At 40.2% G+C, this 22802-nt stretch overlaps 1 protein-coding gene across 11 annotated transcripts in view; it reads right to left on the minus strand.

Moving 5' to 3' along the window:
* The window catches only part of PPP1R9A (protein phosphatase 1 regulatory subunit 9A), a 293927-nt gene that overhangs the window by 106639 nt on the left and 164486 nt on the right, over positions 1–22802 (minus strand). For all 11 annotated transcript variants that reach the window (XM_084785945.1, XM_084785944.1, XM_084785938.1 and 8 more), the window contains exons 4-5: positions 20117–20237; positions 9728–9832 (exon numbers count right to left, since the gene is read on the minus strand). In XM_084785945.1, the coding sequence (XP_084642071.1) occupies positions 9728–9832; positions 20117–20237 (226 nt within the window). The remainder of the gene's footprint in view (positions 1–9727; positions 9833–20116; positions 20238–22802) is intronic.

Genomic DNA, 22802 nt, shown 5'->3' on the forward strand with positions numbered 1-22802 from the left:
TTGGCACAACGTGATGGACCAAGATCCATCACCTGCTGACCGCTGTAGATTAAAAATCAAAATCCAGAAATATAGGAGATGGGGAAATAGAAGGACACAGAGGGTTCTAGAAACTTACAAGAAGAACATTGCCAGGGGGGTCTGCTCAAACTATTGCACTAATCAAGGACAACCCCTACTCTGCTCTACCCAATGAACAGCACATTCTCCACAGTTACGGGGAGAGCAGGGACTGACTCTGACATGAACTCTGGTGCCCCATATTTGACCACCTCCCCTTGGTGGGGAGGCCTGGTGGCACTCAAGGAAATAATAAGCAGGCTACCAAGATGAGACTTGATAGCCTATGACCATATAGTGGGGGAGGAGGTCCCCCTCGGTCATAGACCTAGGGGAGGGGAATAGGGTGAAAGGGGGAGGGAAGGAGGAGTGGGAGGGTACAAGTGATGGGATAACAAATGACTTGTAATTTGAATAAATTAATAAAAATTTTATTTTATTTTTTTTCTCCTTTATTAATTTATTCTTGTTACATCTCAATGGTTATCCCATCCCTTGTATCCTCCCATTCTTCCCTCCCTCCCATTTTCCCCTTATTCCCCTCCCCTATGACTGTTCCTGAGGGGGATTACCTCCCCCTGTATATGTTCATAGGGTATCAAGTCTCTTCTTGGTAACCTGCTGTCCTTCCTCTGAGTGCCACCAGGTCTCCCCCTCCAGGGGACATGGTCAAAGGTGAGGCACCAGAGTATGTGAGAAAGTAATATCCCACTCTCCACTTTACTGTGGAGAGTGTTCTGTCCATTGGCTAGATCTGGGTAGGGGTTTAAGGTTTACCGCCTGTATTGTCCTTGGCTGGTGCCTTAGTTTGAGCGGGACCCCTGTGCCCAAATCTGCCTATCATAATGTTCTACTTGTAGGTTTCTAGAACCCTCTGGATCCTTCTACTTTGCCTTTCTCCCATGATTCTCTTATCTAGAGTCCCACTAGAATGTCCTTTCCTCTGTCTCAGTTTCCTGGTAAGTGAAGGCTTTCGTGGGACATGCCCCTTGGGCTAATATGCAGATATAAGTGAGTATATACCATTTGAGTCTTTCTGCTTCTGGGTTAACTCACTCATTATGATCATTTCTAGCTCAATCCATTTATCCACAAATTTCGGGAAGTCCTTGTTTTTAATAGCTGAATAGTATTCCATAGTGTATATGTACCACAGTTTCTTTATCCATTCTTCTATTGAGGAACACTTAGGCTGTTTCTATGTTCTGGCTATTATGAATAAGGCTGCTATGAACATGGTTGAGCAAATCTTCTTGTTGTGTGCTGGAGCATCTTCTGGGTATATTCCAAGGAGTGGAATAGCTGGGTCTTGAGGAAGCCCTATTCCCATTTTTCTGAGATAGCACCAGATAGATTTCCAAAGTGGTTGTACTAGTTTGCATTCCCACCAGCAATGAAGGAGTGTTCCTCTTTCCCCACATCTTCGCCAGCATGTGGTGTCGCTTGAATTTTTGATCTTAGCCATTCTGATGGGTGTAAGATGGAATCTCAGCGTTGTTTTGATTTGCATTTCCCTGATGATTAAGGAGGTTGAGCATTTCTTTAAGTGTTTCTCAGCTATTTGATATTCCTCTGTTGAGAATTCTCTGTTTAGTTCCATGCCCCATTTCTCAATTGGGTTATTTGGTTTGGTGGTGTTTAATTTCTTGAGTTCTTTATATATTTTGGATATTAGACCTTTGTCAGATATGGGATTGGTGAAGATCTTTTCCCAGTCTGTAGGCTGTCGCTTTGTTCTCTTGACAGTGTCTCCTGCCTTACAGAAGCTTCTCAGCCTCATGAGGTCCCATTTATTAATTGTTGACATTAATGCCTGGGCTGTTGGTGTTCTGTTCAGGAAGTTGTCTCCTGTGCCAATATGTTCCAGGCTCTTTCCCATTTTTCTTCTAAGTGACTTAGTGTCTCTGGTTTTATGTTGAGGTCTTTAATCCACTTGGATTTGAGTTTTGTACAAGGTGACAAATATGGGTCCAGTTGCATTTTTTTACACATAGACATCCAGTTAGACCAGCACCATTTGTTGAAGATGCTATCCCTTTTCCATCGAATGGATTTGGCTTCTTTGTCGAAAATCAAATGACCATATGTGTGTGGATTCATATCTGGGTCTTCGATTCGATTCCACTGATCAACCAGCCTGTTGCTGTGCCAGTACCATGCTGTTTTAATTACTATTGCTTTATAGTACAGTTTGAGATCAGGTATGGAGACTCCTCCAGAGCACCTTTTATTGTACAAGATTGTTTTAGCTATTCTGGGTTTTTTGTTTTTCCATATGAAGTTCAGAATTGAACTTTCAATGTCTTTAAAAAATTGTGTAGGTATTTTGATAGGGATTGCATTGAATCTGTAGATTGCTTTTGGTAGGATGGCCATTTTTATTATGTTAATTCTCCCTATCCATGAGCAAGGAAGATCCTTCCATCTTCTCATGTCATCTTCAATCTCTTTCTTTAGAGTTTTGAAATTTTTTTCAAACAGGTCCTTCACTTGCTTAGTTAGGGTAACTCCTAAGTACTTTATATTGCTTGTGGCTAATGTGAAGGGTGTAGTTTTCCTAATTTCTTCCTCTGCAAGCTTGTCATTTGTATATAGGAAGGCTACAGACTTTTTTGAGTTAATTTTGTATCCAGCCAATTTGCTGAAGGTGTTTATCAGCTGTAGGAGTTCTCTGGTGGAATTTTGAGGGTCACTTATGTAGACTATCATATCATAAAAATATGGAACGCTTCACGAATTTGCGTGTCATCCTTGCGCAGGGGCCATGCTAATCTTCTCTGTATAGTTCCAATTTTAGTATATGTGCTGCCGAAGTGAGCACAATAAAAATTTTAAAATACAAAAAAACCCTAAAAATCTACAAAGATTATGCTACAGTTCATATTTGAATAAGAAAAAAGTTCCAGATTCAGATAATTTTATGGTTATGTCTTCTGGTAAAAAAAGTCAGTAGCAATAAAACGTCTTTAAAAATAAATGTACAAAGCGTAGTAAAAGAGTTATATTATTGCTTCAGATTTTAGTTCAACAAGGCAGAACTTTGTTAAAGAGACTCCGCCTCCTTTCAACATGGCCAATGCCACTAACATAATGAATTGTAATACTTTCTAGATTAATCACAGGGACTGTCACACAATTTTTAATTCAGTTTCCTGAGGTCTTGTATATGTATAACAAAACTAAGCAAGTTTTAGTTGGCTAATATAAAGAGTTTTGATTACTGTCTTGTTATATAACAAACAATAGCACCAATACAAAACACTTTCCTCAACTCAAAACCACTCCTGACTTCTTTGCAGGGAATGCCCCTTTACTCCGTAGTTCTGAGTAATTGTCGACACGTGTTCTGTACAGTATCAAGCTGGAACCTGGCTTCTGTGTCTGGCTTTTTCTTTCTTTCTTTTATTTTTTTGTTCTGGTTTTGTAAGACAGAGTTTCTCTGTGTAGCCCTGGGTGTCCTGGTAGTTGCTCTGTAGATCAGGTTAGCCTTTAACTCAGAGATGCAGGGATCCACCTGCTTCTGCCTCCCAAGTGCTTGAGTTAAAGGCCTGCACTACCACTCTCCCAGCATGCTTGGCTTTTCCTAAGTGTAATGGCTGTGAGAGTCCCATGTGGCAATGGATGTATGCGTCGTTTCATCCTTTGTACTGCCAGGAAGTTGCGCACTGGCTGGGATATGGAAGATTTTACTCATCAAATGATCCGTTAAAGAACATTTCACTTACTTCTCCCTTCCAGGTATTTTGAATAATGTTCCTGTATGTCCGCATCTTTTATAGATATGCGTCTTAGCGTTCATAAGTAAATAAACCAGTAGAATTTATGGGAGGACCTGTGTATTTGCAAAAAAGTATCCACCTAAAGCAGGAGGGTGGAATAGAAGGTCATCTTCAGCTACAGAGCAGTCTCAAAGGCAAAACGAACACAGAGGAGAAGGAGGAGGGGGAAAGAGCTGTCAAACTCCTGCAAACTGTGTGAGCCTATTACATCCCCATCACCAGTGAATGAATGCTCTGGAGATCAACAGTATTTGCCAACACATACAACTATAAGTTTTTAAGGTTTCTGACCTTCGAGCAGCATAGAGTAGCAGTAGCATTGCAGTGTTGCAAGGTTTAGGGTGCTTAGTGAGCCTGGGTAACATTCCATGTGCTCACAAATAAACTCTGGTGAGCTGTCCTTTCAAGTGTTTGCATCTTTTAATAGTGTGGGGTTAAAATCTTTCTATATGGCTACTCTATTTGTATTATACTAAAAATCTTCAGTACTTAAAACCTTATGTATAATTATCAGAAATCATTTTGTAAGTATTCATTCTTTTTTTTTTAAATCTAGTTAAAATCATCTTTATTGTTATTCACATTTTATTGATTTCTCAACTCTTCATCCTCTTTTTTTGTTTATTTCTGAGATGGAATTTTCATTATGCTTCTCCATTTTCTTTCCTCTCTCTAACCCTTCCATACACCTCTCCCTACTCTCCTTCAAGTTCATGCAAGCATATATGTATTGATGTAACCATATATATTCCTGAATATAACCTGTTTGGTTCATAAGACATGACTGCTCAACTCTGAATTGAACAAGAACACCAATGAATATGTCAAACTGAATGGGGGAAAATCCACAAAGGCTCAAGCCTACACAGAGGACTGTAGGCATCTGGGGAATGCTGGGAGTGGGAGGGAGGGGTGGTCCTACCTCAAGGGAGAGAACATGAATTGGTTACCCAGAGCCAAACAGTCAGTGCTGAAAACATACATCCAAGGAACACTGTATTTACTGTTAAAAGAAGCATTTTAAATTGTAGTACAATTTATTATCATTCTCTTCTATACTTTTTCTTAAAATCTAAGATGGTTAAGCCCACAGCATAAATATTCACATAGTTAAAAACATCTTTTGGTTCTAGGAGATACATTTAGGCTTTGATTTGTGCTGTGAGAAGGCGGTCAATGCTTTTTTTCCTCTATTTTTTTCAGTCTCTCCATTCTTCCAGCCATTTGATAAGAACATTATAATTTCCTGCCCTGAACTACTGTGGTAACTCTTTTAAAACATATGAACCTGGTGGGGGTCTATACTGCGACTGCGACCGGTTCCTTCCATTTACATCCCTGTTGTTGCACCCCACCCAGGCGGCCTTGACTAGCCAGCCTTCCGCCAGTGAACACCCTCCAACTTTGATGATTTCTTCAAAAAGCAGTAACTTCCAAAAATAATCCGCTGAGATTTATGGGGACATGGATATATTTATTTTACAGACTAATTTGAACAATATATATTTATATTAATAATTATATTGGCATATACATATATTAGTAAAATATAACTGGCCACACGGACACTGTGTGCCACAGTGGAGCCACTGGAGTAAGTCCTGGAGGGAGTCCTGGGGCCAGAGAATCACAATGCCAGTGTTCAAGAACAGAAGAAAATGGACACTCCAGCTCAAACAAAGTTTGCATTCATCCTCCTGGGAGCTCTACTTGAATCTCTAGCACTGGATGACACCTATCTACACTGGGATGGGTGACCTTTTGGTAGACACTCATCCATCTGCTAATTCTTCTAGATAACGCTGTATCAGCGTGGGGGGCTAGCTGAGCCCAGTCAAACTGACATGTAAGGTTAACCTAACAGTCCACAAATTCCAGGCAACTCATAAACTCAATTATTGTTATAAAAGAGTTTTCATGGGCTGTAATTCCCAGGAATTACATATTGACAAGCATTTGTAAACCATCTTGTGTCCCCTGCTGGCACAGTTTACAGCTTTCCCCAGGATCAGGACCATGTGCCAGGGCACTCTGTGGCTGAGCACCTGGACAGTCCAGGCTGGCTCACGGTTAGCTCATGTTTCACAGTACCCACTGCAGAATGCATTTGTTTTTTTTTTTTTTTCATTTTTTCTCCTTTATTAATTTATTCTTGTTACATCTCAATGGTTATCCCATCCCTTGTATCCTCCCATTCTTCCCTCCCTCCCGTTTTCCCCTTATTCCCCTCCCCTATGACTGTTCCTGAGGGGGATTACCTCCCCCTGTATATGTTCATAGGGTACAGAATGCATTTGTTAATCTCTTCTTTTGACGAACATGATTTACTGTCTTTATTTCAGTGTATTTTCAGTGTTGGATCGAGCAAACTTAAAGAGAAAATGGAAGAGTTTCATATGGCCCTATCATCTGAATGGTGGCTGACATCTGAAGTCACTTCCTCATGCAACATGGCTACCACATCACGAGGAGCCTCTTCTCATCAGATTTCACTTGTGCAAAGTAAAAAAAAGTCATGGTGTAAGTCCCAGTAAACTTGTTATCCATTGAGTCAACTTGCAATATGTTTGTTAGATTTCTTAAAATTTGAGATTCTGAAAAGACAAATTGTATTTGATGGGCCATGTTTAGTTCAGAGAAAAAAATAGTCATTAAATAAGAATTATAAATCTATTAGCAGAAAATATTAGGGAGCAGTCTAAAACGATAAGAATCATCTGTGTAATGAAGGAAAGAAACTAGCAATCACTATACACAGACAGATTGCTTCAAAGTCACACAAACTATCTTCCATTTACCTTGGATATGGAGTTTAGCCATTATCTGGCCAGTAAGGTCACAAATTTAGGCAAGTGGATCAACGTCTAACTTGCATCTCTCTGCAGATGAGAAGAAACCACATTCTGAATTGTGGGACAGAGCTAGCAGATGTGTCCACGCACAGACTGATCTGTTAGAAACCACTGCTGGCTGTGGGAATGCTGAAAATCAGTTCCTGAGAATTACAGATCAAGGTCAACCAGGCTATGCTTTTGACCCGGGTTCAAGCCTCAGTGCTCCGTCCAACCAAAAACCCAGCCAGCCAGTCAGTATCTTTAGTTGCAGAATATTTCTGAAACCCCATAAGTAAGAGGCAGTAGCAGGATTGTGATGAGTGCTAGGTCTACTTGTGGTAAACTGTAAATTCGAAGATAATCTGGTGTAAGATAGCCAGGGGTACATAATGAGAACTTTCTTCCAAACAAAAACAAATACAAGATGAAAAGAAATGCAGAAATATATTAAATATATATATATATGCATACACCTATATTTACATATAAAGACTGTCTCAACAAGCGAACAGACTCACCTACAAAACAACAACAAAACCAAAAACATACTAATGGTATACTAATGGTTCTTTCATCCAGACCATGAATTCAAAAATTCAGATATAACCATTCACATTTAAGTAAGTCAGAGCACATGCATAGAAGAAAATTGTTTCTGAAATTATGGGTGAAGTTACAGGAATTCAGTGTGACTCTGATGTAGGACATCAGACTCTGACTCTAAATGTGGGACATTTTTCCTGTATATTCCCAGAAACAAAAATTTTAATCTCTCTAGTGTGTAAAAGTAATCATAATCTTGTTTTTCTTTCTTTATATATCTAACTGCAATCTCATATTTCTGGTTCTTTAATTCCTTGAATTCCATATATTCCTACTGGATCTGTGATTTGTGGTTGTAGAAAGCTTAGCAGAATAGTGATTTTCCTGACAAGAACCCTAGTTGAAAACACATTTTAATAAAAATTAAATGTGACATGTATGTCTCTAGGTATTGAGAATTCCAAAACTAGCTAGGCATATGCCTGTAACTCTAGGACTTGTGGCGCAGAAATAAAAGGATGGTCCCAGGTTGAAGACTAGCTTGGCCTATATAGAGAATTCTAGACTAACCAGGGCTATTAAATGAGAATTTTGTTCCAAATAAGACCAAATAGAAGGTTAAAAAGAAATGCATAACTATATTAAGTATATTGTACATATGTTTATAAACACACACATATGTATATCCTATTTATTAAACATATAGGCCTAGTTTTTAATTAACATTTCATATAGAACAACTACTAAATGTACTTTCTCTTTCAGCCAACTTATTGAGACTGTAGTTACCTGATTTCAACAAATGCAGATTGTGGCTCAATAGTGTGAGAGAAGTTAAGGAGGCTAACAGTTCCACATGTGCATCAAGACATGGTAAAATTAGAACAATGTTACCTCAAGGCAAAAAAAAAAAAATGGTATGAAGATGGCCACCATCAGATAGGTCAGGGTGGACTTCTGGAAGGTCATGGTTAAGACACAGTAGTTCTTGATAGAAGACAACAGGGCATGGAAACAGAAGGTGCAGAAAGTACCACCAGGGGAAGAGACCTCCAACAACTGCCAAGAGCTTCCATGCAGATCAGATGCCACTGAAAGTGTCCAGCGAGGGGGTGGGCCTAACAGATCTCTATAATGATCATTTTTACTTCTTCGTATTAGATCAACTGCTCAAGGTAAGCAAAAGGTCAACACCTCTGTCCATAACTGCGCTTCCTACTTTTGAAAACTGTAATTATGTTCTATTTAAGATAGTACTCAGGGCAGAATGAAAAGGGGAGAGAGTGTGAAATGAGAGCAATTACTTAAGAAGGCATGTGTTGCTTCTCCAAGTATTAAAATAATGACACAATGACCTGGCCAACAGGAAGAAAGGAAGCAGAGTAGGTGAGATCTGCCATCCTTTCAAACCCTTCCAACTGGCCCGTGCTCGCACAAGTCGAGCATCCTATTTAGTCTTCGAGTTTGTCTTGATGTCTGATGAGCAGCTCCCAAGCAAGTCTTGTTCCAAGTGGGGCAGTGCTGTACGGCTGCCCCAAGGCTGAAGAACAGCCATCGTATCTCATGAGGAGCCCACAGAACATCAGCCCCAAGTTCATCATCTCTGTGGCCTCCGGGCACTCTGAAGACAGTGAGTTTGGCAGAAACGCTGACCTGGCCGACATGTTTGTTTAGGTTTCGTTCCTCAGAGCATCCCTTCAGCATCAAGTGGTGCTTTCCCACCAACAGAGTCACCGCTGGAACTCGTGCTCGTACCCCATCAAATACGCAGTATGAGGACACTGCTGACTTCTTTTCAGTCACAGCACCTTGACAGAATAACTGGCAGTTTCATTTTGATGAGGAGAGTACCAAGCCGCTTTCGTAGTTACTCTCACTAAATAATGTCTCCTTGAAGTGTTCACTCATGAGATTTCGGCAAAGCATGAGACATTTACAGTGCTTTCACAAAGTAAACTTTAATCATATAAAGCTGACTTCAAAGTTTAAGCAGAGTTGGCACAAGACGGCTTTCTTATTTATTTTGAGGGTCATACTTTTCATAACCAGAGCACTAGATATTAGCTTCAAGGTGTGCAGCTTGTACCCTCTCTTCTATTAAGTTAGAAAAGTACAATTCATCAAAGCTAGATCCTGGCTGACTCTTAAAAACAAGACACAGATTTTTTTTTTTAAATGCACTGCCTCTAATCTTTCAGCCTACTTGTCCAATAATGCATGCCACTGGTGTGTGAACAACCGCTTCTGTTTCAATTGTTCCAAAGCGGGGTTTGTTAAAAGGAATTGAGAAGGAAATTAATATTTACTGAGGTGGCGAGTAGGAATTCCATCGCCATGGCAATTCCTACTGTGTTAACAATGAGCTGCACTATACAGCCTAGCAACAGAGGTGTTCACACTGTTTTAGTATTCAGACAAAATCTGCATTGTAATAATAAATATTTATAGGGAAATTACCATCCACAAAGGTACAACATTAGCAAGTTGCTCAGTAGAAAGGCTCGGATTTACCTGACATTGCCCTTGGTATTACGCAGAACAGTTGCAGCAAAATTCTGTGTGACCCCCACCAGGCTGATTCCATCCACTTCCACAATCTGGTCATTGACTTGGATCCTGGAGAAAGAGAAAAGAGCATGACAGTGTACTTATCTGCTAGCACACTGCCCTTTCCAAGCAAGTAACACTCCAACACCTGCTTTTAAGACATTCTGGCTGACTCCCATATTATATATAATAAGCTCCAGACCATAGTCAAATACTTGATATCTTCAAAATAGTATTATGACGATTGCAGAGACAGATCAGTTAGAACAAGGCTTGCCTTCCAAAGACACGGGGATCTGAACTGGACACCAGGAATGCATGTGAAAAACGTTCCTAAGTGGATCACCAGGGCTTGCTAACCTGCCAGCCTAGCCTATTTAGCTATTTCAAGGCCAAAGAGATACCCTAGCTCAAGAAAGGTTAGACAGCACCCGAAGAACAAAACTTGAAGTTGATCTCTTAGCCTCTACATGCATGTACAGATACATGTACACATGCATATACATGTATGCAGACATTATAAAAAATTAAAACTCCACTGAAAGCTAGAAAAGTCATACTGAAAGGATTTAGTTTATCACATATATTCTTTTAAAAATAGTCATTGTAATACATGGCAGATGTCTAGCACTTTTTGTACCTGATTAAATGTAACAGATACAACTGAAAAAGCGTTTGACCCAACACCTGGGTCCCTTGTCACTGCTTTCCTTCCTCAGAGAAAACATCAGGAATTGCATCAGTGTTTCAGATATGCAATGCTCACATGTGTGCACATGTATTCCTAAATATACACAAAGATGTGTGATTCTCTGTGTGTGCTTCCGAGATGCATATCAAATTAATATTGATTAATGTATAAATATGTCAAAATGTGTACATGTTTTATAAATGCCATTTTTTCCACATAATAAAATACTTTGGTCATGGAATACTGTGGTATGAAACTGATAATACATTCAGGCACCCAGTCTCCAGCTTTATCTGTGCCATTAGACTGGGCCATATTTGAATAATTTTTTTCTAAAATAATTCATTACAGAAAGGGGAAGCCCCTGGGTTGATTTCCTACTATCTTATGGCCTTCTTCAATAGAGATAGCCACATACGTGTGTGTGTGTGTCTGTGTGTGTGTGTGTGTGTGTCTGTGTGTGTGTTGTGTTGTGTTTAGCAATACATGTCAATGAACGCACATAATATAAAGATATGTTTAAAAATGTTCAAGTGTACTTTTCATCTTCTTACTTACCTTATTCACTCAGTATTAAATTTCAGATTTGTCTCTGGCAACTACAGTTGCAATTCTAGCTAATTCGTTTTGACAACTATAGCATAGTATCACTTATGCATGTATCAAAATCTATCTGTCTACTTTTGGTAGATGAACACGCATCACTTTCCTATTATAAGCACAGCTGTAAGTAATCAATTTGATATATACGTCTTTATACACGTAAGCCCTTCCCAGAGTAGATACCTGACTCAGAGAATTCCAATCACAGTAGAAATTAAATGTATGGGAGTTGAAGATTCCTTGGGGTTTTCAGACATTTTTTTTATATGTTGTCAATCATGGAGTTTCATAGCTAAGTGATCTTATGATTCTGATATCAGCACCTACCCAGTTCCTTAGAAAAGGCAGAGGAAGTAGGTGGGCTGAGAACAGAATAAGGCTCGCAGGCACACACTGCTCCAGCCCTTGCTGAGGTAGCTAGTTTCTCAAATACCCTTTGACTCACATTTATTATCTCTGAAATAATTAGGGTGTTGAATAAAATCTTCGGCGTTTGTTTTATATTCTCGAGCACCATCTTTTACATTCTTAGGTGCTCACCTGCATGTGAGCATCACACCCTGAAGGAGCCACTGGAGTGAGCACAAAGGCAAGGCAGCCCCACTGTGGCCCTGCAGAGAGAAGCCCCCCGCCCCCCCCCCCCCCCGCCATGCTGAAGCCTGGCTCCCCAACCTCACCGCAGATGTCAGAGCGAGTCTCAGAACAACAAAAGTACTCTTTGCTGACACTCAGAGCTGGCAGTTGATTTTTCTTTCTTTTTATTTCTCTCCTTCTGTACTTTGTACTCCCCGCACCCCGACTCCGGTGTTTGTCATTTGGGGTCTGGCCCTAAGGTGAAGATGATAATGGTGGTGGCGGTGGCAGCAGTAACCCTGGGTGGATGAATGCTTACTATGAGCAACAGCAAGAGGAACCGTCTTACCCTGGAGAGCTCTGCCGGGGTGACTGAACTCCACGGCTCTCGTGGGACAGCTGAAGAATCTGACTCACCACTCTTAAATCTCTTCTGCATTTATAGACTCAGATGATTTCATAGGCATTTCATGACTCCCAGAAGGAAGTCAGACTTTAAGGAAATGCTGCTGCTATACGTGTGACTCTCTGAGGAGCTCATACATGGCTAAGGTCACAAGCGGAACCTGTCCCTTTAAGTTGTGTGACTGAACACAAGTCTCTCTCATTATATGATGATAAAATATCTCCTAAGAATGACAATAATAAATAAAAATTACAGATGCCCTGAAATGGATCTGATACTGTAAACAATTCACAATGCTAACCTTAGGTCTAATCCTGGGTTCTCCTGCATATATATATATAACACATCACAGTCCACTCTTCAGTATCCATTGCTGTGGTCTGAATGTAAAATGTCCCCCATAGGCTCATGTGAATGGACCCTTGATGCCCAAACGGTGCCACTGTCTGGAAAACCTTGTTGGAGGGGAAGTAGGCTACTGGAGGTGGGTTTTGAGGTTTTACATGCTGGCCCCACTTCCTGTTCACTCTCTGATGCCTGAGTGAGAATGAAATGTGACCAGCCAGCTTCCCTCCATGGTCTCTCTCTAGGATGGACTCTGCTCCTCTGGAACTGTGACTCAAAATAACCCTTGCTTCCTTAAAATTGCTTTTGTCAGGGTATTTTATCAAAGCAACAGGAAGGAAACTAATACATCCACAAGTTAACTTATGAGATTATCCACTGAGATTTCATTGGATACATAGATAAAATTATGGAGAATTCATGTCCTGACATTACTTTTTTCTACTTATAAACGTGAGCAGAACTCCATTTATTGACCTTTATTTGATATCTTTATCAGAATTTTATAGCTTTCCCCGGAACCTAAATTTTGTCAGATGTACTTAATTTTGGACGATGCTAATATAACTATTATTTCTGTTAACTTCAAATCTTGTTTACTCACTGCTGGTCTACTGTGAGTAACAAACAAAATAACTTTGTATTATACTCATATCCTGTGAATGACAAAATTATTGTTAGTTTAAGCAGTTTTCTTTTTTAAATAAGTCTAGCCGAAAGAGTACTGCTACACACACCCTTTCAGCAGACAAAGTGTCCCTACTTGCTTTCTGTGTTATCTTAGAAAGAGTGACCAGAGTTCTCAGATTCTGAGGAGGGACCAGTCCCTCATTCTTCAGAGATTAGATCTGAGATAAAGGGTGGTTAAAGATGCTCCAACGCACACAAGAAGACCCACAGGAGCCGCCCATGCCAAAACGTCATTTTCTTTGTCATACTGACATAGAACTAAGTGATAATTGTAAAGATAAATGAAATCTGGGAACGGTGGTGGTACAATCCAGGAACAATGGCTATTCTGAAGACCGTGACAGGAATTTGAGGCCAGCCTAGACAATGTAGCAAGACCCCTATCTTAAGTAAATAATGAACACAAAACAAACAGGGAAAGGAATGAAGACAGAGACAGGTGAGCTCAACTTCAAGTTTCCAAGCTCTGCTGGCAAGCAACCTCATCTACAAAACAACAAAAGCAATTGCCTTGGTACTGGAAAGGAACATGACACTTAAAATACTGATTATCCCCAACGTGACATTAAAAAAAATTAGAAACATGTTCTTGACACTAGGTGGAGGTGAGACAGGAATCGGATCTTTAAAAATGTTTTTAAATTGTTGTAAGCCTAAAAAGCATTCAATGCAAATCAATAATGCTGTACCTATTCTAAAAACTACCCAGCTGGCAGCGCACTGCATCTGCAGAGCATCGTCATCTTTCTACCTTTCCAAATGTTTACTCAGATGCTTCTGTTCAATGACTCCAGTCCAATCTTCTTAACTCTTACTTTGTAAAAGACCTTGTTTCTTTGTTTTGTTTGTTTGTTTTGTTTTTTATTTTTATTTTTGTTTTTATTGTTGTTTTCAGAGACAGGGTTTCTCTGTGTAGCCTTCACTGTCTGGGACTCCCTTTGTAGACCAGGCTGGCCTCCAACTCAGAGATCCACCTGCCTCTGCCTCCAGAGTGCTGGGATTCAGTTGAAGACCTTGGGTTTTCTTTTTTTTTTTTTTTTAACAACAGGTTACTGTAAGAGTTATGCCTCAGTTAGATGCAGAGGGCTAGTCTAACTGAGATGTGCACTGGCTTCAAGGTTAGGAAACAAAGAACCAAAGGTAAATCAGAGCACACACTTTAATGCACTATAGTTTGAGTAATTATTATTCTGAACGAGAACTGCATGGAGGTCGAGAAAGAAAGCTAGCACAGATAATGACGAGATCTTTCTGCCTGGAGTGAAAACCTCAACAGTCACTTCTAAATGACACTGGGGCAAAGACAGAGATAAACTGGGGAGGGTCAGCTTAAAGGAGCCTAACAGATCTCAATGAATATGTAGAAAACTTGGCCTTCAGATAGGGCATAGACCATGAGCTCAAAAAACCCAAGCTTGTAGCACTCCAGAGGAAAAAAATACACAGTATAATGAGAAGGTGTGGGTAAAACAAACGAGGATAAAAGATAAATGGGCATTTTACATACAAATAATAAAGACTAGAGCCAATACATAAGGCAATGGCTTTTGATGGATTTTAAAGGCAACAGAAAAGGGGGAAACAGAATTCAGTGCCTTCTCTGCTAAACTTATGATAAAAATCAGATTGTCAAACAGGTTCCTTGTGCTCATGTTTGAAGCAGGAATCTGAGAGTCTCTCCTAGAAAGTCAATAAAAATAAATCCGAGGAGTAAGAGGGGAGTGGCACAGAAGACTGGGGTGGGCCACTCTTTTTGAAAGCAACTTTGACAGAAAGCTAAGCATAGGGAGTAAATACAGACGTTAACATGTTTTAAGTTTTGATGGTTGTGTTTAATCATTTTGTTGACAAAATGGAGAAGCAGGGACGACATTTCTGTTAGTTGAACAATGGGCACAGCTGGTATGCCCCACTTATTCCGGTAGATTTTCACTGAAACACCAGTGAATAACACATTTTCAAAAGAAACAATTCAACAACAGAAAAGCATACCAAGTAATTTATGTTTAAAAAGTAGAATACAGGTGATCAGAGAACATTTTAAAATGCTTAGTGAAATGGGCTGAGGAGATGGCTCTGCAGCCAAGAGCACTCATTGCTTTTGTAGATGAGCTCAACTCAGTTCCCAGCACCCACATGGCAATTGACTATATGTCCAGTTCCAGGAACACAGTGCTCTCTGGCCTCTGTAAGTAGCTGCACACATGTGGTACACAGACATACATACATGAGTACGAATTAAAATAATGTTGCGAAGGACAAGGGCTCAAGAAAAGTTAAGTATTGGAGAGTAATTATGTCATGGAATCCAAATTATTAATAGATTTTTATTATATCACAATATTCAGTCTGGATGGGGCACAGCAGCTGTTGTTTGGGAGTTCTTCTCAGGGGAGCACAAATTGAATGATGTTTTTGTAGGACATGTTAGCAACATGTTTCTAAAGCATTTAACATGTAATGCACACTAACATAGTAATCCCAGTCCTAGGAATTTGTTTCAAGGAAATAATCAGAGATGGTCCTGTTAATTTGGATGTAAAAATGTGAACATAACCCTTACCTTGAAATTAAAAAATGCCAAAACATCTATAAGTTATACAGACACAGACACACACACACATATACACACACACGCATGCACGCGTGGTTGCAATAAAACCCATCTTTAAAACAAAATTAGAATAGCAGGCTGCCAAGAAGAGACGTGATACCCTGTGAGCATATACAGGGGGAGGAAATCCCCTTCAGTCACAGTCATAGGGGAGGGGAGTAAGGGGAAAATGGGAGGGAGGGAGGAATGCGAGGATACAAGGGATGGGATAACAATTGAGATGTAATATAAATAAATCAATAAAATTAAAAAAACACATTATCAGTACAAAAAAATAAAAATAAAATAAAACACACAATTGTAAAATAATACATGTTTAAAGTCTATTGTGAAAATGAGCTACATATTAAACTGTAATACATATTTAAGTATTGACTGTGGCGTTAGACACCATAGATGTATAGTCAGGTTCAGCCACTTGTGAGTGTGCATACGAAATGTTGGCTTTCTTTTATATATAGCAGAAGCAACAAAATGCATATTAAGTCAACATTGGTAGCAGGGGCAGATAAGTTAAAATACACAGAGCACTGCTGACACAATGTAAGCATTTTGCAAATATTCTCCTGATAGATAAAAGGTATACAAACCCAAGGCTGTAGTGAAGCATCCCTTTGTCCTTGATCTTAATGTCCGTGCTTTCAAGGACCCAGGGCCATCTGCGGTCTGGAAGTACTTGTAGGGAATTCCAGAAATAAACCATCCCAAACTGTTAAAAGTGCATGTCATTCTAAGCAGCACAATGAAATGTGCCCTCTTGTCCTGTCCTGCCAGGATGAGAAGCATCCATTGGCCAGGCATACACACACTGCGAATGCCACATGTGGTCACATGAGCGCTAAGTTACAGGAGAACCGTCACAGTACCACAGTGCCTCTGTCCGAGTTGCCATAGTTAACGGCGGCCCCAGAGTACAAGGCAGTCTTGTACCTCAGAGTAAGAAGACAATTCAAACACTTAATCCTGGCCTGAAAGTACTGAGTGAAAAGATAAAAACTGTCAACCTAAAAGAGGAGGAAGGAAGAGCGTTTATGTCTATGGCCAGAGCAAAGGCAGAGCAGCTCTCCCAGAGGTAAGAAAGGTGACTGGGGACTGAGGAGTCTTGCTTTCCTGAGCTACCTAAACAAAGCTGTACTGACAGAAAAACTCCCAGGGGAGCGCCAGCAGCAGGAGGATGACTGTGCCCAGCACCCCGGGGGAACCTGCACATTCTTTGCTTTGCTTTCTGCATAGACTGACAGTCATTCATGTTAGACATGTTCCTCACCCTAAAACAACCCCGCCGAGTACACTGCACAGCTGATGCCGGTGTTTGTATAGCAAATGGGGAAACAGCCCGGCATGGTTGGCTTAACTGAAGCGACTCCTTATTAATCAATGGCACGGGTGGGAGATGAAAGCGATGAAGCCGAGGTTTCTGGAAGTGAGGTTCTACACCCTATAGCCCAAGGCCAAGAGGAAATTCTCTCAGAATGCAAAAGACACAAGAGCTTCCTCACTTCCCCAGAAAATTCACCATGTCTAATAATATAATTAACTTATGAGCAGAAAACCAGTATTTATGGCATGCCCTAATTCCTTTAACGGGCCTGTGTAAACACAATGCTCATACATACCCACGTGCCTCAAAGAAGATTTAAAAATGGTTGTAAAAATATTTTAAAGAGAAAAAGAAAAATTGTCAGTCTAGGGAGAATTTGTCACCAGGAGTCCAGGTGAGGGCTATTAAAGGAAGTCTGTCAAGGAGTAGGAAGGCATGACATTAGGTAGAAGCGTGTGTAAAGTCCAGGCTACCAAGCACTGTCCACGACAGCAGCACTGACCTCAGTCAGCAACAAGCTCTCCAGCCTTCAGAGGCCTCAGTACTGACTCAGAACCAGCCAGGGGCTCTCAGGCTAATGACACTATAGGAGCTGGGCTACCCTACAGTTTGTCTAACGTTCAGATTGTTATTTGCTGGCACAACACTTCTGGGAAGGAGGCTAGGGGAAACTCCTCTTCACAAGGCGTGTCAACAAAAAAACTGGGAATGAAAGGCAGTTGAGGCAATAGTAATGGTTTTCAGTGGATTTCAATGTACGTGAAAATACAGATCCGAAAGCGATATCCCAACTCCCTAAGAAAGATCTAATATCAGTATAGATAATGGAACAAGTAGGACAACAAAAAACAAATAAGTTAAATGAAATTAAATTAAATTTTTAAAGTAAGTGAGGAAAATATAAAACGGCCTATATTTGTTTTTTCTGTTTTTTTATGATTTAAGAAATGAAAATTATTAAGTATAATTGTTTTTTCATATAAATTTATATTATTACACATATATACAATAAACTACATACAGTAAGAAGAACCACGGAAACAGGAATTATATAAATGTTCCGTGCATAGTGTTTTGGCTATTTGTATTTGGCAACCTTGGAGAAAACATCTTTCCTATCTTGGTGAGTCTAAAATTCTGAATGTAAATCAATATCTATCATATTTCATTCTATCAACTTAAAACATCTATCTAGACCTAAAAACATCTTAACCCCTAAACAACTAAGCTTAATTGTAAAACTAAACTATCTGGTCATCAACCCCATCGGAGATTAGAGAAGGAATAAAATTAATTATCTGAATAAACAAGAGGCACAAGATAGCAGCTTCCAAAGTGGAAAAAAAAAAAAATGACCCTGCCTAAAAATGGGCAAGCATGGATACAGGCAGAGTTGATGGCCGAACTCTGCCAAGACAGGGTAAGCAAGTCCTCAATAGTTCCTGCCTCACAAATATGTCTGTCAGATATACTAGGCCAGAAGGCTGAAGACGATGCTCCAATGTTATAGAGAGTTTTGGGTGACAGTTCAGGCAGCAAACTGTCTCTGTCATTCCCCGCCCCCCCCCCCCTTTTGATACAGCCTGTACTGGAAGGCAGATCTAGGAGTGCTGAATGGAGCTGTTTTCTTAGCCGTTTTCTCATTCTGCATCGTTGTTTGCATTCATGCACAATTTAACTAAACAACTGTGCATCATCGGACACTCACTGTAAGAATTACTTCCTGGCTCCCTGAAATGACTTTTACAAATGAGGTAGAGTTTACGAGTTTAATTCATTTGAAGAAATGTGCCCCTTCAACAAGTCACATAACGGTATTAATATTTCCCATTTTTAAATGTATTTTCTTTCATTTTGGGGGGTTTTTGAGACACGGTTTCTCTGTGTAGCCCTGACTATCCTGGAATTTGCTTTGTAGACCAGACTGGGCACAAACTCAAAATCTGCTTACCTCTGGCTACCTCTGCCACTACACCCAGCTTAAAATTTTGTTTATTTGTTTATTTTGTATTTTGTTTATGTATGTGTGTACTCATGTCCACATACATGGAAATCAGAGGACAGCTTTTAGTACCGTGGTATTGGCATGGATAATTTCCATTATTAACCTAGGACCTTTCTTGAGATGCTATCTCAAAAAATAAAATAAAAGCTGGGCAGTAGTGGTATACGCCTTTAATCCCAGCACTTGGAGGCAGAGGCATGGGGATCTCTGTGACTTCCAGGGTAGCTTGGTCTACAGAGTGAGTTCCAGGACACCCGGGGCTGCACAAAGAAACCCTGTCTCGGGGGGAAAAAAACAATTAAAAAATAAGTCGATAAAACAAATCAATTCAGTACCCCTTAGGAGCCCTGTGTATACCAACAGGTGTTTTAGGATTGTGAAAGACAGAATGCTGCTGCTGTGAATCTCAACAGAGATGCATGAGTCACAGACTTCTTGAGAAGCAGGTTAAGCAGTGTGGAATCAAATATAAAAAATGTTATTTACTCAATGTTCTCTGAATTCAGCTATCGTAATTTGAAGTCTTGGATCATTTTTACTGTCAACCCTTTGCTTCCAGTTTTCCATGCATGACCTTTGAGCTGATACAAGCTAAAACATTCACCCATAGGTGCCCAGAGCAGGCTGGCAGCCCACAGCTCGTGGAGAGCTCTCCTGCAGTTCCAAGCAGTGTCCCAGCACCCACTTCTACATAGGAGAACACGCGGAGGAACACTAGTCTCTAGATTCCCCTCAGGGTAGAACTGGGTTCTCACGTTCCCTTCTACCTCTGACATTTTCAAAAGGACCAGCATTATTATTACTCATTTTAGTATTTCTGGCATAAAGGCATATGCTGACCTTCCCAGGACATGTTCTTCAACCATGCATACCGCATGATGGCCCACTTCACGCTGAGTAAGTAGATGGATGGACAGAACCAAAGGGACACATACTTACTGTGCAGACATTCTGCTACCGATAAGAAAGTAGTTCAAATGTTTTTACATTTTCCCACATCTGAGAAACATTAAAAATTTTTTTTTAATCAAAAGAAGGCTCAGGCAGACAGAAATCTGCAGGCAGTTCCTGGGATTCGATTCACAGTCAGCGGTACCCAGCTCACCTGCCATCCCGCTGCGCAGCACCTCCGTCTGTCACTGTCTTCACAAATATCCCCAGCTTCTCCAGTCCAGCATCAGCACCAACACCCATTCCAATGATGCTTATGCCGAGTCCATCCTCATCTAGGAGAAGAGAAGACAGTGAGCATCTGGGCTTTGTCCTGCTCTAACTGGCCTACATGGCCGCCGAGGCTGTTGGCTCCTTCTAGCTTTGTCCTTTATAATGCACAGGGCAAATTACGTTTGCCTCCACAGATCGAGTTTCCAAATGGTTCAAGAATTCCAGACTTTTTTTTCTGCTACTGTTGGTACTCCAGTGTGGTCCAAGGAAAGGCAATGATTTGGTTCTTGGATAACCAATGGAGCTCAAAACACAAGAGTCTCCAATTACACTATGCATTACTTTAGTCAGGAGCAAACATACACTCACCAACATTTATAATTGAAACTAGATGTGACCAGTAGTTACTTGGAATTTCGTCTTTTCATTTTTTATTATCTACTCTTGTTTAGAAGATTGCATGAAGCTTGCAGTTGGTTCAGTGGTCCTGCACTTTCCTTCTGTGACTTACACCTAAGTTTGATGGCCAGCACAACAAAAACAAAAGAAAAATAAAGATTGGGTGATTAACTGAGCACACGCCCCTATGCTTCTGCACAGGTATCTATGCTCATTAGTGACAATATATCCATGTGCATGCCTATATGCAAATACATACACACACAGGCAGGCCCACATTCATGTATATTTAGCTTTTCTTTTCTTTATACAAATAAGACTTCATTTCTCTCTGTATCACACACGCTTAAAATTAATGATGCCTCATGGATAAACTTTTATAGACGTAAATCATTTCTAGGGACAGCATAATATTTCATGATGATATACCATAGTATATTAAATCACTTCTCTATTAACAGTCTGTCATTTTTACGTCCATTTTATTGGCCCTGTAAGCAGTACTGAAAGTTATATTTCAAATTCACTTACAAATCATGTGTTAATTCATATTTCCATTTGTCCTTTCCATGAGCATAATGTAGTTCAATAAAATAAAATAAAATAAAAAGATCTTTTTTTTAACATTCAAGGTTATTTTTCTGGTAGCCTCAAAGTCTTTGTAATCATGATTTATCAGCTGCATAAAAAATAGATATGAGCTAATCAACAGTAATAGATCATTAAAGGAAAACTCACCCCAAAATTCAAGAGAATGCACTTAAAATAATTTCAGCAAGTGCTATTATTCTATTCTTAATGTGCTTTTGGGGGAGGACTTGCCGCAGTGATCATTACTTGTCTAGCTACTTCCTTTAATGACAGCTTGGTCTTAAGCACATGTAAGACAATCGTGTATCTTTAGCCTACATTTGTTTCTAAAGATGCCTTTAGCAATAAGCGGATATCTTTGTGCCATTGTGGATTCTGGATCTGAGGTCTTCCCTGCATGAGTTTTCTGGTATGAAGGCCAGACGAAGCCATGTCCACCCTGACTGCAGGCACAGGGATGTCTCAAGGATGAGAACCTGAGCCACCACTAACACAGGAGTGATCACCGAATACTATTCTAACCCATTACATTAGGATGTCTGCATACATACAGTTTCTCATATTTATTTCATTCAAGTCATTCCTCTTGAATAAATAACCTGAATTCGATCAGGAGGATCGTGTTGAAGATTTTCTAACACTCAGCACACTGTGAGCGATTCTCCCAAGTTCTCTTGTGCTTGTGAAGGTCGGATGTGTTTGGACAGCAGTGGGTGGGTATGGGTGCCTGCCCAGTGGTCATGTGTAGGGTTTTCTTCTCTCCTACATGAATTCCCTTGTGTGCATCACAGTAAACCGGTGGTTAAATGATTCACACTTATGATATTCATAGAATGTTTCTGGAGTGAATTTGTTTCCACAAATGAGGGCCTTCCCAGCATTCATAACCAGATGGATGGGGTGCCTACCCTCCTGTTTCGCTTAAAGAGATGGCTCTACAGATACTTGCACACGGATGAATGCCACAGGCTTCCTCTCTACCTTCCTCCCTCTCCCCCACTGAAAATCTCTGGAGAATTAGCATTTCACATGAATTCTTGCCCACATCGTTGTCCTTGCAGTGCTTCCCTTCATTATAACCACCACCTGTTAAACTACGAGCTAAACTTTCTGATGTTCATTACACTACGAAGCTGCCGCCGAATCCTCTGCAAGCATCTCGTCTGGAAATTTATCATTTATTGGTTTTCTAATCTGTTTTGCCTGCCTGGACTTAGGCTTTCTTAATATCCTTTTTCTTCTTTCCCTAACTCCTCTTATTGCTCTAACTAAAAAGTTATTTGGGTTCCTTTGTAATCTGTAGAGTTTTTGTGTATTGGGGGCATAACATTAGTTTGAGTCATCTTGAATTCTAGTGTAGACTTCCTACAAGAAAAAAAAATGAAGAACTTAAGGACAAAACATAGATGGAAGGGAACAAACACCTTCCACAGATGATGCTCCCAGCATCTCATCTCTTCTCTGTTCACAGCGAGGAATACCACACACAGATGAAGCTTAGAAACCACAAACTCTTGGCAAGAAGCCAGCAGTGGTCAACAAGATGGCTCAATTGGCAAAGGTGAACACTATGAAGCTTGACATCCTAAGGTCAGTCCCCAGGACCCACACGGTGAAAGGCCAGAACGGATTCCAGT

Source organism: Acomys minous, assembly GCF_964271855.1.
Source record: "Acomys minous genome assembly, chromosome: 6".
In the NCBI taxonomy this organism is placed as follows: Eukaryota; Metazoa; Chordata; class Mammalia; order Rodentia; family Muridae; genus Acomys; species Acomys minous.